Consider the following 16,333-nt stretch of genomic DNA (forward strand, 5'->3'; position numbering starts at 1 on the left):
GTCCTAGCGCGTTTCAAATCGTAGAACCAACAATATTTATCGTGATTATGTTCGGAGGGAACACTCCATACCAAACTCTCCCAGAAAAAAGAAGTGTTCTATGGCCCTGTGTTATAGTAAATTAGTGTTGTGATTGTTAACTTTTTGGAAAAACATAGAACGCCTCGTTTTTTGCACAGCAAAAGCGGAAGAAATTTTTTTTTGAAAATTTCAAAATCGGAATGACGAAAGTATGGTTAATAAAAACAATTTTTATTAATTTAATTATTGCACATATTGATATACATTTGGTATAAAAAATATTTAAAAATGCACAAAAAGGAACATTTTCTAATCCTAAAGAGAGATACTGGAAGTGTTCAACATTAGGAACAAAATAAATAATTATGTTTAAATATTGCACGAAGGATGAACCTCTTAATACTGTATCCTTTACCACGTAAAACAAAGCCAATATCACTAACTAAATATCACTTCTTTTTACAAAAAAAAAAATATTGCACGACATTATTGCACTTATTCAACTAGGGAAGGTACACTTGGAGCGCGGGGCTGAGCTAGTCCCTTTGGAGGAGTTCGCGTAGGGCGGAGATGTAAGTTTGTGCCATTTGGAGGGTTTCGAATTTGGAGAGCTTTCGATCGTTGCCGAGCGACGGGACGACGTCCCTGAGCCGATCGAACGCGTCGTTTAGGCTGTTCATGCGGCGTCGCTCGCGCGCGTTCGCCGCGAGCCGTCGCTTCTTCATGACGTCCATGCCGGCCTGGGGGACGCCGCCCTTGTCCCGTTTGTAGCGGTTGTCGTAGGCGGACTTGTAGCAGTCCTGGCCGTAGTTCATGTTGCCTGGGGGTGGCGGCTGATGATGAGGGTAGGCGTATAGGTTGTTGTTTTCGCCGTAGTGGACCCACTCCGCGTTCGCGTAGGTCTGCGACGTTCCCGGCTGGAGGGTCGTGAGGGTGTAGTCCGGACTTGGTGAGCTGCAGGAGTCGGATGAACCCTCGTTCGGCATAGGTAAGTAATCGATCTGTTTGAGAAATGTGTAACGAGTCGGCATTTTTTGTCACACGCGACCCGTCTCTCGTTACGGCCTCGCCGTCCACTTCTTCATAATCGCCGCCCCGGGAGCAATCAGGAAATTTGGCTCGCGCCGAGCGATTTTCCTCCGAATACGTACATAAATTGCGACAACTTGTTTGAAAACCTTATTTAGTCATTAATTGAGTATTATTCGGTCATAAACCTACATATAAAACGAGTTCAAAGCAGGCTTTATTTTCTATGATAATAATAATTCATACGCATCCTCTTCGGTTTTATTTATATATTTACCGTCACTCGCGCGGCGATTTTTCATTTTACGAAACGAGTTGTCGACTTTCTTCTTCCTCGCGAATGAGGACGGCGCGAGCGTCTCTCAAATTTTCTCCGCGTGTATCGCGCGCGTCAAAAAAATCGAACGCGTTCACCGCGATTTGACGGCCTGTAATATACTGAAGATGACCACGTTTTGCGCTTACTGTTAAAGAAGTGGAAGTAGTGGCCGTGGCCTTCGATGATGGGTGATGGACTCTTTGCCACCGTCGAGGCGATGCCGTGTGATTCACTGGGCACTGCACTTTAATTAAACTGCAAGGCGGAACGCCGCCCTTAGCTTCTGTTCGCGTACCCTTTACTCGACTTTACCGTTGATGGCTTAGGGGCAGTTTTAGATGGAACGTATAAGATATAACTGCTTTTTACTGTACGTACAAAGCCGTGTGGAATTTATCCATCATAAAAGCATGCAAATTACGGTTTTGGTTCACTTACTTTTAAATTGAATATGAGTATGGTATCGGGGAAAAAAAGAAGATAATCATTAATAACATATGAAAAACGTTCGAGCTGGATTTTGTCGAAATTGGCTTTTGTTTATACATAATTCCATTAAACAGTTCATTTACCTACAACAGAACGATAGATACACAATGCCTCAAAATGTACCTTATAAGGATACATTCGAAACACCATGTATATAAGTTTATCTGCAATTATTGAAATTAAGCAGCCAATTGTCTACTGGAACCAGGAAAAAAACTCCTTTTTAAAATAGGTGCAAACAATTCTGTCGCATAGGTCCCCGGTGCTAAGTATCGAATGCCCTTGAGGAAAGAGGAATTTGATTACCCCACCTTGAAAGTGGTCGCGTTCTCTTTCAAAATGAAACAAGATAATCCAAGTTCTTGCTAAGGGCCATACCCCCAGAACTTGTATGCTACGTATGTATTACACCCTTAGAAAGAGGAATCGATGGCCCTTCATCGGAAGGCGTTCCTCACAAGCGGCGAGTGTTGAAGGCTGTAATAATTTTGTGAGAAAACAGCACCGAGGATTCTGGGGGAGTTGGGGAATACTCCCCATGAAGCAACAGTTCGGATTACTTTTCCTCAGGAGAGCTCTTAGGGCTTATTTTGGAAGCGAAGTGAGCACTGGCTGAGCAATAGCCTCAGACCTCCAGGTTCTGGACGTTTGCTCTAAAATTCTTCAGAAGGCTCGTCATCGAAGAAGGATAATTAAATTTTTTTCTTCTGAGGTATTCCAGACCCCCCCCCCCCCCCCCGATACAACGTTCTCTTCACAAAACTCTTGTGTTAGTTTTCCCAGTGAAGAAACGTTCAATGAGCTTCCCTAAATCTTGAGACCATGTATAAATAGAGTCTTCATATGCTGGGGGTATTTATTACTGGAGGGGAGGAGGGGTATTGCATTTTCCACCAAGACCGTCTGCCTCAGCACTTTGGATACTATTTCCGATAAACCACCACAGACCGTACCACCGGGGGGTCTGGGGGGGATGGAATACCCCCCAGCATACGAATACTGTACTTATATGAATGGTCTCATGGTGATTGTAGGGAGGGTCATTGAATGTTTATTTCTTGGGGGTATTCCATACCCCCCAGACCCCCCGGTGTTGCATTTTCCACCAAAACCATCTGCCTTAGTACTTTTAATACTGTTTTCGGTAAAACACCACAGTAACGTAGCACCGGGGGGGTCTGGGGAGTATGGAATACCCCCCATCATACGAATACTGTACTTATATGAATGGTCTCATGGTGATTGTAGGGAGGGTCATTGAATGTTTATTTCTTGGGGGTATTCCATACCCCCCAGACCCCCCGGTGTTGCATTTTCCACCAAAACCATCTGCCTTAGTACTTTTAATACTGTTTTCGGTAAAACACCACAGTAACGTAGCACCGGGGGGGTCTGGGGAGTATGGAATACCCCCCATCATACGAATACTGTACTTATATGAATGGTCTCATGGTTTCCTGGGGGGTATTCCATACCCCCCAGACCCCCCGGTGTTGCATTTTCCACTAAAACCGTCTGCCTCAGCACTTGGATACTGTTTTCGGTAAACCACCACAGAACGTAGCACCGGGAGGGGGGGGGGCTAGGGGGTATGGAATACCCCCCAGCATAAGAAGACTGTACTTATATAAATGGTCTCATGGTAATAATGGTGATTGTAGGGAGGGTCATTGAATGTTTATTTCTTGGGGGGTATTCCATACCCCCCAGACCCCCCGGTGTTGCATTTTCCACCAAAACCGTCTGTCTCAGTACTTTTAATACTGTTTTCGGTAAAACACCACAGTAACGTAGCTCTGGGGGGCATACGAAGACTGTATACTTATATGAATGGTCTCATGGTAATAATGGTGATTGTAGGGAGGGTGGTTGAATATTTATTTCCTGGGGGGTATTCCATACCCCCCAGACTCCCGATGCTACGTTCTCTCCCACGACGTTTTATCCCCATAACTCTCGTGTTAGTTTTTGAGGAAACACGTAGCAGCGGTGGGTCTGGAGTGTATATGAATTCGATTATCCACCCTCGAAAATGGCCAGGAGAGCTCTGAGGGTTCATTTTGGAAACGAAGTGGGCACCGGGTGAGGTCGAAAACTCTCTCTAAAATTATTCCACGGTTCAGCAGCCTTGTCATCACTTTCAAAGAAGGGTAATTGAATTCTGTTTTGATGGGGGGTATTCTATACCCATAGGATTTTCTAGGGAGGCCATTGGGCTATGTTCCCCACAAACTTAGCCCAATTTTTAATTAGCAACGACGGAAATTGACGGGCCTTTTTATAGATTTTAAATTTAATCGCTGCTCTGATGCCACTCTGGCATTAAAATTTATCGATTCCGACTTGAATGAGAACGATTAATCAATTGCGAATGATCGAATTGAATTGGGTACTGTTATACTGTTTATGCGCATGCAGTTCCTCAACCGTCTTTTACGAGGAAACTAATCCGATTGAGAGACTTTTCTTAATGGATATGCTAAATTAATTAGCGATAATTAATACCTCTGTAATTTAACGGACACGCGCATAATTTCCAGAAAAATTCGGTGCGGGCATTCTTTTCGCACAATTGATCTAACAGCGATATAGAGTGAAGTAATTTGCGACGCCGTTTAAAATACCGATTAATAATAACAATTAGCGACTATTGTTCGTTTCGCAAATAAAATTAGTAGCGGATCACCGCGCGAATAGCTTTCCCACCATTTTTTCAGTACAAGCGTAATTGCAGAAAATGCCTTTAATTAGTTAAATTACAATTAAACCAGATGGTTTAAACGTCGATGGCACCATTTTTGCCAACGTTTATTGACGGCGGGAAATTCAAAATGTTTCAAGCGGTAATTAATAATTCGCGTTAGGAAAGTTAAAGTAATTGTTATAATTAAATAATTTTCCCCGTAATTATTTCGCATTCTGCAATCAAATCGTTAGCAACAGTTGCTTTTCGCTTAATTAAACCAGATCATCGTACAATTTAGACAGCTTTCATTTTTAGCACCAGTTTCGTTAGGAATCGGGATTTTTGTATGCGCGAGCCGTTTTCTCCACTAAAGGAACAATTAAGAGTTTTTTATTTTAACGTTCAGGCCCATTAAAGAGTACAATTGAATGAGATTCAGTTGAACGATGCAATAAAACATCGTACGACTTTAATAGGATATAAAGCACGCGCTTTATCATTAATGACATTTTTGACAGGTGACACTTTAAACGGGACGTTTTTTGAATGGAAGTAGGTCTGACTGAAAGTGGATAACGGCGCATTTTTATGCAAATGGCAAACGTAAAAATGTGTCACTATCGTTTTTAAAAAAGTCGAAAACGGGTTTCGGTCGCGTTCTGCAGAAGAGAAGTGCATAAAAGTAAAGAAAACACCGCTACAAATTGATGCACTAATCGGGCATAAACCAACATTTTAACATACCCGTTGAAAATTAATGTGGAAGTCGAACTGCATTTAAATAAATGATGTCATAATTTTCTATACGAGATACCTACATGTGTAAACCGACTCTTCCAGTCGCGTTGCATTCCTTGCATACGGAAGTTCTCTAGGAAAAGCTGCAATTCGAATTTATACCGTCGATAAATTTAAAGTGTCGACATAAAACCGTTGGTACAAACGAGAACCTCGCGACTGAAAAAAAAGGCGCATACTCTACTAATACACTTTTTTGCTCAAACTTTCCGAACGTCCCCGGTATACGCACGAATTTAAGTAATTACAGTCGTGAAAAGTTTTTTTAGTAATTTTAAATTTGTACAAAAAAATTGCTGGAAAAGACTGAGACTGAGTGCTGAAAGCTTCAAAAACTTCATCACCAGAAAAGGAAGCTTTGGTAGCTCCCCGGTGATAATCCTCGCCCAGTGACGGTCCTCAATATTTGTCATCATCATTCTCGAGGAAGAGCCAGCGAAATTTCTTTTGCTTGGGCGGTATTCCATACCCACCCCCCACCCTCCCAGACCTTCCGGTGATGTATACACTCCTCCAGTTATTTAGAGACCTTAGTATATGTGATCATTTCTTAGACAAAACCACCGAAACTCCTGATCACCACAAACATTGTTGTTTCTGAACGATTTGAAACGAGATCGCACCACCGGGGGGTCTGGGGGTATGGAATACCCCCCAGGGAAAGGGACTTTGACAGTTCCCCGGTGATTATCCCCACCCAAACAGTGGCGGTCCTTAATACTTGTTGTCATTCGTTTCGAAGAATAGTCATCAATGTTTCTTTTGCCTGGGGGGTATTCCATATCCCTCACACCCCCGGTGATGTATACACTTCTCCATTGATTCAGAGTCTTTAGTGTTCGTGATTATTTCTTAGGAAAAACCATGGAAGCTCCTGAGCACGACAAACATTGTTGTTTCTGTACGTTTTCAAACAGGATCGCACCACCGGGGGGTCTGGGGGGTATGGAATACCCCCCAGCGAGAGAAACTTTGATAGTTCCCCGGTGATCATCCCCACCCAAACAATAACGGTCATCAATACCTGTTGTCGTTATTCTCGAGGAAGAGCCATCAATGTTTAATTTGTCTGGGGGGTATTCCTTACCCCCACACCCCCCGGTGATGTATACACTTCTCCAGTTATTCAGAGTCTTTAGTGTTCGTGATTATTTCTTAGAAGAAACCATGGAAGCTCCTGAGCACGACAATCATTGTTGTTTCTGTACGTTTTCAAACGGAATCGCACCACCGGGGGGTCTGGGGGGTATGAAATACCCCCCAGCGAGAGAAACTTTAATAGTTCCCCGGTGATCATCCCCACTCAAACAGTGACAGTCATCAGTACCTGTTGTCGTTATTCTCGAGGAAGAGCAATCAATGTTTAATTTGTCTGGGGGGTATTCCATACCCCCACACCCCCCAGTAATGTATACGATTCTCCAGTTATTCAGAGTCTTTAGTGTTCGTGATTATTTCTTAGGAAAAACCATGGAAGCTCCTTAGCACGACAATAATTGTTGTTTCTGTACGTTTTCAAACGGAATCGCACCACCGGGGGGTCTAATACTCCCCAGCGAGAGAAACTTTGATAGTTCCCCAGTGATCATCCCCCCCCAAACAGTAACGGTCATCAATACCTGTTGTCGTTATTCTCGAGGAAGAGCCATCAATGTTTAATTTGTCTGGGGGGTATTCCTTACCCCCACACCCCCCGGTGATGTATACGATTCTCCAGTTATTCAGAGTCTTTAGTGTTCGTGATTATTTCTTAGGAAAAACCATGGAAGCTCCTGATTATTAATCCATTTTGAACGAGAACGTAGTAGGTAGGTACCTGGAGGTGTGTAATACCTTCCAGGGACACCTCATAGACAAGATTCGTTGATCCTGAGGGCTGTAAACATTTAGGTATATGTGGGCCTTTTTCTGTTCCCGATCATTTTGAAACGTTATAATGTGGCGAATCTAAAATTTCGAAGCGAACTAAACTGAAATATTCAAAAGGTGTTTGAACCTCGTTCTTATCCTTCAAAATTGAAAAAGAATTTCTGTGTGGTTCCCACCCACTCGATACGTTCAATCTTCAATAGAAATTTTCTCCCAACTTTCAGCGTATTATGTAGCAATTTAAACGATTTTGGCAAGTAACTCCGCGTAATTAAAATAAGCCGCCCGCTGGATTTTGGAAATTCGATTGACGCAATTACAGAAGCCCGTGAAAGTAATGACACGTTAGAAAATTACAATGCAAGAATGGGTACCAAGCTCGCTTTGTGAGCAATTAAAAAAAAATTGCCTAATTGCAACTGAATTCCTACTCGATTCTAATGGTCTCCTCTTATGGTATACAATTAATTAATACGGCGAGTAAAAAATCCGAAAATTGAATTAATATGTTTGAAAATACTTCACCTAACCTGTAATTACACTATCAAAAATGTAAAAATATAATTGACGGCGTATTATGCTAGCGCTGACAACTCGTCCATTCCACTTTACCATTAAGATGTTTTGCTAACTCGCATGTAACGCTATTATTATCATTATTACACCCAAAACTATAATTACAGGTTGGCATCCGTGAAAATTAATTGAAATACAAATTTGACCCCCACCCCCCCTTGTTGCCACCGCCCCGTCAGGGGGCATAAGAAACTGCGAACATCTGTCGGATCTCGTTCTAACGAGAGGGTGGAATTCGCACCTGTACCCGAACAGTTACATTTGATGTCGAATATTTACAAGATTATTAACTCGCGGCATGTACCGCTCGTTCCTATTCTTCGTCGATATTAAAAATTACATGTAAAAGGTTCCCCATTGATCCGCTGCTCGCGATGGTGTAGCTAATTCGCCCCGGGCCGGAGTTGGTTTTGTTGGCGGTTAAATAAACAATTATGTAACAGAGAGAGGGGCAACTTTTAACACGCGATGTCTAAAAGCATTGCCATTGTTTTATTACGTTCTTCGCGTCCTGAAGAAACGTCATAAATAAACACTACCATCGCAATACTCTGTCCGTCTGTCCCCGGCCTTTTCGAAGATTCTTTTATGATTTTCCAAAAATTCCCTTTAAAAACATTACTGGAAGAATCTCCAAAGATTGTTTGGCAATTTTCTGAAGCATCCCTCAGGTTACCTGAGGATACCTACCCCAAATATATATTCCGACCGACGATTGTCGCCGAACTTGCTATCGTTTTACATAAATAAGAAGTCGATCGGGGTTTTTAGTTATCTCCCCGATAAATAATATTGCAATAAACAAATTCGCCAATGCGACATTAACAGTAAGCTCCTCAACTCTTCCAACAGGTCTAAACACCTTGTTTTGTCAACAAGTTGCAGACGTGTGTATCTGCTGTAGGGTATTATTAATTAGCGTTGACGTTTAAATGGGGGTTGTTGAGGGAACGGCGAGCAACATATGGTTGCCAAGGGATAATGTCGGTTAAAAAGCATTTCTGACAGTTGTATTTCCATAAATAACTTTTAATGGCCATTAAGTTTACAATAATTTTTGGTATCGCGTTTCATTTCAATCGCTTTTGTTCCCTACTAAAAACGCACAAAGCGAAACGATTCTCAATTTCCATAAATATTTGAACTCAATTAATTTCCGATTTGAGCCGACTTGATCTCCTTTATTTTAAACTAGGGCTCATGAAAACCGCACAAAAAACTGAGAAGAAAGGGGGTCCACCACTGCCCTACTTAACTCTTGGATCACTACTTCATCTGTTTAACCCAATTGGGTGTAGTTCTTGTTATGTAATTATATTAATATGCCTCGGCTGCTCGTCGGTTAATAACCCTCTTTTTGCCTCAATGATTTATTTATTTATTTATTTATACTCTATACAATTTTAAAAAAATCGAAATGTGAACTGCGCAAGTCTGAAATTGTACAAGAAATTGTTGTCCACCAAAAAAACACTTACTTAATGTTCCTCATAGAGAGGACCAAACAACAGAGAAGCTTCCTGGTGGGCAACGATCTAGCCACGTCCATTATCTTGGGTCAGAACTAGTTGCTTCGCAACGAGGCCGTCTCAGACCACGGTCGTCGATGTGTCCACTGTGCCAAAGAACGCCGTCCCACCACCCACTGGGCCCGCTCCGCCAAAACAACCAAAAACGTCACGCCGAAAATCGAAGAGGTCCATCACTGATTCCTCGGTTCTGGGAACTACTCCAAACGTTTCGGACCACATTGTCGAAGGGAACGGTCCAGAAGGCGATTGTTGTCCAGGAAGTCGAAATAATGCTGGCCGACCGCATCATTGAACCGAGCTCCATTGTCCAAAAGAAGGACGGCAACGCTCGCTTCTACGTGGACTACCGCAGGTTGAACGGCTGCACTAGAGACGAAAGTTCCACCCCACCACTTATCCATGGCACACTTAGAGAACTGGGAACGGTGAAGGTGTTCTCCACGCTGAACCTCAAGCAGGTTCCTCACGCACCCAAGGCTCGCGCGCTCAGCGCCTTTTTGACTCCCGACGGCGCCTGCTACCAGTTTCTGGTGATGCCGTTCGGACTAAAGAACGCTACCTTTCGGAAGCTAAAGACGCAGAAGACATCGTCGTGTATTCGAACTCATGGGAGGAACACCTGCGGCTCCAGCAACACCACCTGCGCCTGGTACAAGACAAGTGCCGTTTTGGGGTGACATCCTTGGCGTATCTGGGTCACCTTATAACGGCAGACTCCAACCGATTCACGTGGACGACCGCCGCGAACAAGACGTTCGAGAGTCTGCAAGAAGCCCTCGGCCAGCCACTCGAACACCATCGTTCCGACGTCCGGTTGCTGTCCGTGCTCCAAACTGACGCCGGCGGATGCGGCATAGCGGAAAGACAAAGACCAGCGACGGCGCATAGTCAGCTATGCAAACTCACCCGCTGGGCCCTCCTCCTCAGAGAGTCGCCGACGCAGACGAAGAAAGCTGCCCTCACTCGCCCATCGACCCACGTGGAACGTGGCCGGGATAATCAGAAGACCAATCGATCCGATCGCCTCCACAACTAAAGGCCCGCTAGCGAAAACCAAAGGAAGTTCCTGCAGGAGTACACCGTCCACGTGGGGTACCTTTACAAGCGCAGTCCCCAGAGCCGGCTGCTCGTTGTCTCCAAGAAAGCCACGAGGACGTCCTCTACGCCTACTACGACGCTCCCACCACCGGGCGCCCTGGAATCGAGGAAACCGCCAGGGCCGTCTCCCAAACTTATCACTTTTCCAAGTTGGAAACCAGGGCTCGCGACACCCCGGAAAGCAAACCAAGCACTGCCGCCGACGCCATCACGCCGATCATAACGGCACTGCGACAACTACTACCCGAGCAAAAGGACCTGGCAACAGTGGAGACCTCCTGGACGACCCGAAGCTGTTCCTTCAGCAGGAAGCAGCAAGCGCACAAGGAGACGAGAACCTCCTACAGGCTCAGTTACAAAAAGTCTCACCGGGGATGCGGCGAAATGGTGGACCACCGTCGAACTCTTCATCACCGGCTACACCGAGCTGAAGGACCACTTCCTCGACGAGCGGTAACCTTCATGCTGAATTTTTCGCCCAGGAGCAGAGGACGGAATCGTGAAACGAAAAGTCCGCATCGCAAGGAGGCGCAGTCGACCAGCCGTCGTCGAAACCACCACCAACCTACAACGCCCACCGAATGTACCTAAACGCCGCTATTGCCAGCAGTACCACCTCCACCGGGACTGTCCCGTTCTAGCCAACCGACAACAGAACCAGAGAAACGGTGGTTGTACCGAGCATCCGGCCATCTAATTAATTCAAACCGCAAACGAGGGACTCTCCGGGCGAAAGAGGTAGAGACCATGCTGGCCGCACGAATCATAGAGCCCAGTACGCCGGGCTACTGCCTACAAATGAACGTCAAACCACGATTCTGTATGCTACCGACGGCTGAACGCCATCACCAAGGACGAAATCTCAAACTTACCCGTTATCCACGAGAGCTTACGGGACCTGGGGACCGCGAACATCTCTCCACCCTGGACAATCGGAATATTGGCAAGTACCGCTGGAGGATTGCGTTCGAGCCCTTAACCGCCCTCGCGACACCCGACGGAGCCTCTTACCAACTCAGAGTGGATGCCCTTTGGTCTGAAGAACGCACCAGCAACATTTCAAAAGCTAATGACACAAAAAATCCTCTCAGGATTCTACCTAGACGAGATCATTGTGTACTCGCAGACCTGGGAGAACATCTCCGCCACCCACCTAGTGCTAGAGCGATTGCAGCCCCACCGGTTACGACTATCCGTGGAGAAATGCCGCTTTGGGGTACAATCCACTCAGAGTACCTTGATCACACCAATGAAGTAGACGGCAACAAACCGTTACGAGGGCACGTCTAGGCCATCCGCACCGCCGAAGCGTCTAAAAACGCCATCAGCCAACCCCTTTATCTGTACCGTCCGGCAGCTCAAGGCGAAGAACGCGAGAAATGGATGCGAACAGTCCACCGCTACCGATCCAGGTACGCGAACTCGACCACCTTTCTCGCAACCCCTCCGCCAGCGCGACCGAAGAATATGCGGCAGAAGGACCACCTTTATCGTCCCCGAGGCACATGGTAAATCTGCTGGAGCGAGAAGTTTTCGGACCACACGGATTCCCTCAAACATATCCGACAAAGGTTCGCAGTTCGTGTCACTTGGGCCGCTACAACTGGACAACCCCCATATTCCACCCTTGGACCACCCCGATGGAGAGAAGGAACCAGGCTATAAGGATCTCAAAACGTGGAACGCCGTGCTACCGATCATCTTGTACACGCTACGAACACGCTCTCCTGAGATATGAGCTTGCGTGAGCAGGGGAGTAGCATGCGAAACCTGACCTGTCAGCTAGAGCGGAACAAGAAGACGAAGCAAGAGAACAAACGGCACCGTAACCAACACCGATACAAATCGCGCTAAGCAAACCATGGACTTCATCGAACTCCAGGACGCCCTCCGCAAAGTCGACGAAGTAAAACCCCAGTAACTCAAAACCTCATCGTCACATGGGCGATGAAACGACGACCTTGGTGCGCCTTCTGTAAGAACGATCCGAGGACGGTCACATATAGACGGTTTCAGTTATTCGGAAGAAATTCAAGTCTGCTTACCAACCAGGACCCCTAGTGTGGCTTACCCTACAGGCCTACGCCCATTAGGTGAGCAGAGGAGGGGATTCAGCCCCAAACTCGCCCCAAAAAGAGATAGACCTTATCGAATCCTACACGAAATCTCACCCAGCCCTTACGCAATGGAAGATGACGGACATCCACTTCATGCCAGGGAACAAACCAGGCCACAACCCTTATCATACCAATCAGGAAGAGACCATTCGAAATATAAGGCCAACCGAAAACCACAAACGGCACCTGTCTCTGAGCCCTCTTTCAGACCAGAACACCTGCATCGGCTTTCAACCGAGGAACCGTCTTCGGACCGGTTCAATCTTCCGACTACCGACGTGGACAGAACTCCCTCGAAAACCGCCCGGAGCCGACAGCATAACCTACAGAGCGCTGCAGAACATCACACGTCCAACCCTCCCCTAGGTCGGGAGGGGTGTTTAACGCCGCGATGGCGTTAGGACACTCCCCAACAAAACAAGCTGGAGGAAGGCGATTGTGATAATGCTACCGAAGCTCTAGCAGAACTCCAGAGCTATCGACCCATATCTCTCCTACCAGAGATTTTCGAAAGAATACTGCTGGCGAAACTGCAACCAACAGTTCGGGAACATTCGACAATGCTTCTAATCATATTAACCCTCTACTGTCATCCCCAGCGCCGGCGCCAAGAACAAAGGTACACTTATTCAAAAGCCACGTTCGTCCATCGCTGACATACGTCTCCGTCATGAAAGTAGTACAATCAATCGCGCTCGGCACGATAACCAGAGCCCCCCACTTCGTCTCTAACGCTACCCTCAGGCGGTTGCAAATAAACGTACGCTCACAGAGCAGGAGCACATTCGATCGCTGGCCGAAAGAATCTACCACAGGATGGACAACTCCGACCTCTAGCACAGGAGCGAAAGAAGTGGCCTAGGAGGGTGCTACAAGAAAACTGAATATACGCTCCAAAAGCAAAAAATCCACCCCCTCCTAACCTTCACCGTAAGGATGGGCAAATCAACAGACAATCCACAAGCATAGCTAGGGCTGCGGGCACAAACGGCAAGAAGAAAAGGAGCTAACTTCATCTTCTGGTAAGACCATTGAAATTTAAAGTTTGAAGAACAATTTTAATCAAAATTCCATCCTTCTCCTCGACCCTTCAATGCTACTTTCTCACCCCATCCCCATATCATTCTATATATAGCTCTCATCATTTTCGTGTTGTCCTCTTCTAAGTGGCATTCTTCCAACCAGGGGCGGTGACTTTTGGGGGGAAATGGGATCTATGCAAATTATATTCATGAAAATTTACCCTTGCCCCCATGCAAAAAATTAAAACCCGCCGCCACTGCCTCCAACCATAGGCAACATTTGCACCTGAAGATAGGCAACACATAAAACAACCACTATTTCTCATTAACTTTTATTTGGTATAATTACATTTACTTAGCCTCTACCTTTAAACCACCCTTTCCGATCTCAAACCCCGGAGGAAAAGCCCCAACTTCTACCAGAAGCTGATTCTTCTCCTTGAAGTAATCTCTAAACCACAAAATGTGATCCCTCTTCATTTCCGCCGTCTGATACGCGTTCTTCGACAGACCCACGCAGACCAACTCCATGAAGTGTCGAATGGGACCCCTCGGCGGGCACCACCCCTCCAAGTGCTTCTCTAGGAAAATGTGCTCGGTGAAATAAACGTCCTTCTCCGTTTCCAAATCTGTAAAAACCCGCTCAGAGACCGCCCTTCCGCTTTACCAAATCACCTTGCTCGTTGTCGATTGGGAACTTCCAAACTTTGCCCTGCTTCGTCCAGAGGATCATCTGTTGGAAGTAGTTTTCGGGCGGATGCGTCACGGAGAGCTCGAGCTCGCGCCGATGCAGTGCCCGCCACGTTGGGTTCAGCTCGGGTTCTTCCCAATTTTTAACCTCCTCCCCGTTGAATATTCCCAGGCATTCTTCTACGTGCAAATTGACAGGTTCTTGCGGTCTGTAATAAGTCGATTACTGCGTGCACAGTCGGGTCGAACTGTTACATGTCGACACTGCTAGACACCTGCGGTCGTCTCCTCGGGGCAGTTTGCGGGGTTTGTGCGGGTTGCGGTTTGACCATCTGTAGCAGCTGTCGGACTTGTTCGGCTCGCGAAATTTCGACGTCCGTCTTTGTTTCCCTGTCTATTTTCATGTCTTTGAAGAGCTCGCTGCAATTTGATTTAAATCACACAATCGGAAGGCCCCACAAAATGAAAAAACTTACTTCAAATCTGTAACCGTCGGCTGCTGACTGTCCTCCTTTGCCGGACCTCCAAGCAGCTTTTGCAAAAGTTCCGACTCGGTTTTCTTTACATCTCCTCCTAACGAGACCGAGACATCCTGTACGGCTTTTACGATCTTCTTCTCTGAAAACGGGCCGTCACTACTTATCAACTTAGACGACCACTTACCGACTGTCTCAGTTTTCACGGACTCCTCCTCCCTTCTTTCTTTCGCAATTCTTCGATGGTCTCTGGCTTTGGTCAAAGGTAAGTCGCTACCTTTCTCCTTGGTAGTTGTGTCGTTCTACAGCGGAATTGTAAACGTGATAGTCTAAAACGCGGCTCACCTCAAGCATGTTTTCAAGTAGTAAATGCAGTTTCTGACGTGCAGCTTCACTGCGCTCCTGACGTTTCAGTTTTCGATCATCGTCGCTGTCGCTACTGCTGCTGCTCGTAGAAGTGTCACCGCGTTTGGTGCTAAATGCTGCGCGTATAGCTTTGGTTGCGTACGGTCTACACCTGCAAGGCTTTTATGTAGAAAATAAAGTTAAATAAACAAACAATACCGTAAAAGTGTAAAATGCATCATTTTGAGGTTATAATTCTGACAAAAAAAAAGTGAGGTTATGTGTACACTTGTCATTTTTTTAGTATGTACAGGGTGCTTCATAATCAGAAGCATTTATATGATTTAAAGTAATATCATTTGCATATACATAGGAGCCTTCATGACTTTCTAAAATCTGTTTCTTTAAAAGCTTTCAATGGTCTTCATTCTGCATCGTTATCAACACTGCGCCCCACTGCCACGCAGTTCTCGGTACGAGTCACTTTACGATCATTCAGGTGTCTTTATTGAATTTAAGAGTGTATTGAAGGGTTCTTAAAAACGTGTAACAGCCTCTCTGAATTTTAAAATTCTGTAAAAACTCTCCTATAGGTCTTTATAGAGGTCGCGAGAAAATCTATAAGAATTCTTCAAAAGCTCTTGTAGAGCCTTCATAAGAAATTCTGCTAGCTTTTGAGAAAATTTGTATACAGTATGCAAGGGCATTTCAAGAACCTCTCAAGGTTTTGTAGCGAGTTAGTTCATTGATTTTTACAGCCGTTAAGAATTGTTCAAAGTACCCTTAAACAACCTGGCCCTTTTGGTAGCTTTTGAAGAACCTTTAATATCCTTTTACGGAATTTAAGGGTGCATTAAAGGTTTTAAAGCCCTCTAAGAATCCTAAAAGTCAACAAAGGTCTTCTGTAGGCCTTTTTAGAGGTCTCGAAGGTTTTTTAAGACCCTCTCAAGTTCCTATAGGGACATTGCTAGTGGTGCACTGACTACGTCACGGGGCTAATTTTAAGAGACTGCAAAAGTGTTTTAGGTTTTTATAAGGCTTACAAATATGTAAGAGCTTTCAAAGAGTATTTCAAGGATCTTTAAGGGTTTTGTAGCGAGTTTGAAGATAGTTCATGGACTTTTACAGCTTTAAAAAACCTGAATCATTAGTAGCTTTTGAAGAACCTTCAGTACCCCCTATAAATTCTAATTCCCTCAAGCTTCGGTAGCTTTGAATAGAGACTACTTTATAATCAAAGTTCGTAATTAGGGCGTATTGTTATTT

General features: G+C 45.3%; 2 protein-coding genes across 2 annotated transcripts; both read right to left on the minus strand.

Moving 5' to 3' along the window:
* Window positions 1-285: 285 nt before the first annotated feature.
* On the minus strand, window positions 286-1,464 carry LOC116170118 (neurogenic differentiation factor 6-A-like). Its single transcript, XM_031486310.1, has one exon. The coding sequence runs from the start codon at window positions 1,050-1,052 to the stop codon at window positions 558-560; it is 495 nt and encodes a 164-aa protein (XP_031342170.1). The 5' UTR covers window positions 1,053-1,464; the 3' UTR covers window positions 286-557.
* Window positions 1,465-13,872: 12,408 nt separating this feature from the next.
* LOC116171352 (28S ribosomal protein S31, mitochondrial) lies at window positions 13,873-15,351 on the minus strand. The gene is made up of 7 exons (XM_031488134.1): window positions 15,287-15,351; window positions 15,068-15,239; window positions 14,910-15,024; window positions 14,723-14,864; window positions 14,502-14,666; window positions 14,232-14,455; window positions 13,873-14,185 (listed from the first exon to the last, which is right to left on the minus strand). Exons 1-7 carry the CDS (start codon window positions 15,307-15,309, stop codon window positions 13,908-13,910), a joined length of 1,119 nt encoding a protein of 372 aa, XP_031343994.1. The 5' UTR covers window positions 15,310-15,351; the 3' UTR covers window positions 13,873-13,907.
* Between the last annotated feature and the right edge of the window lie 982 nt (window positions 15,352-16,333).

Source organism: Photinus pyralis, unplaced genomic scaffold, assembly GCF_008802855.1.
Source record: "Photinus pyralis isolate 1611_PpyrPB1 unplaced genomic scaffold, Ppyr1.3 Ppyr1.4_LG5, whole genome shotgun sequence".
NCBI classification, from domain to species: Eukaryota; Metazoa; Arthropoda; class Insecta; order Coleoptera; family Lampyridae; genus Photinus; species Photinus pyralis.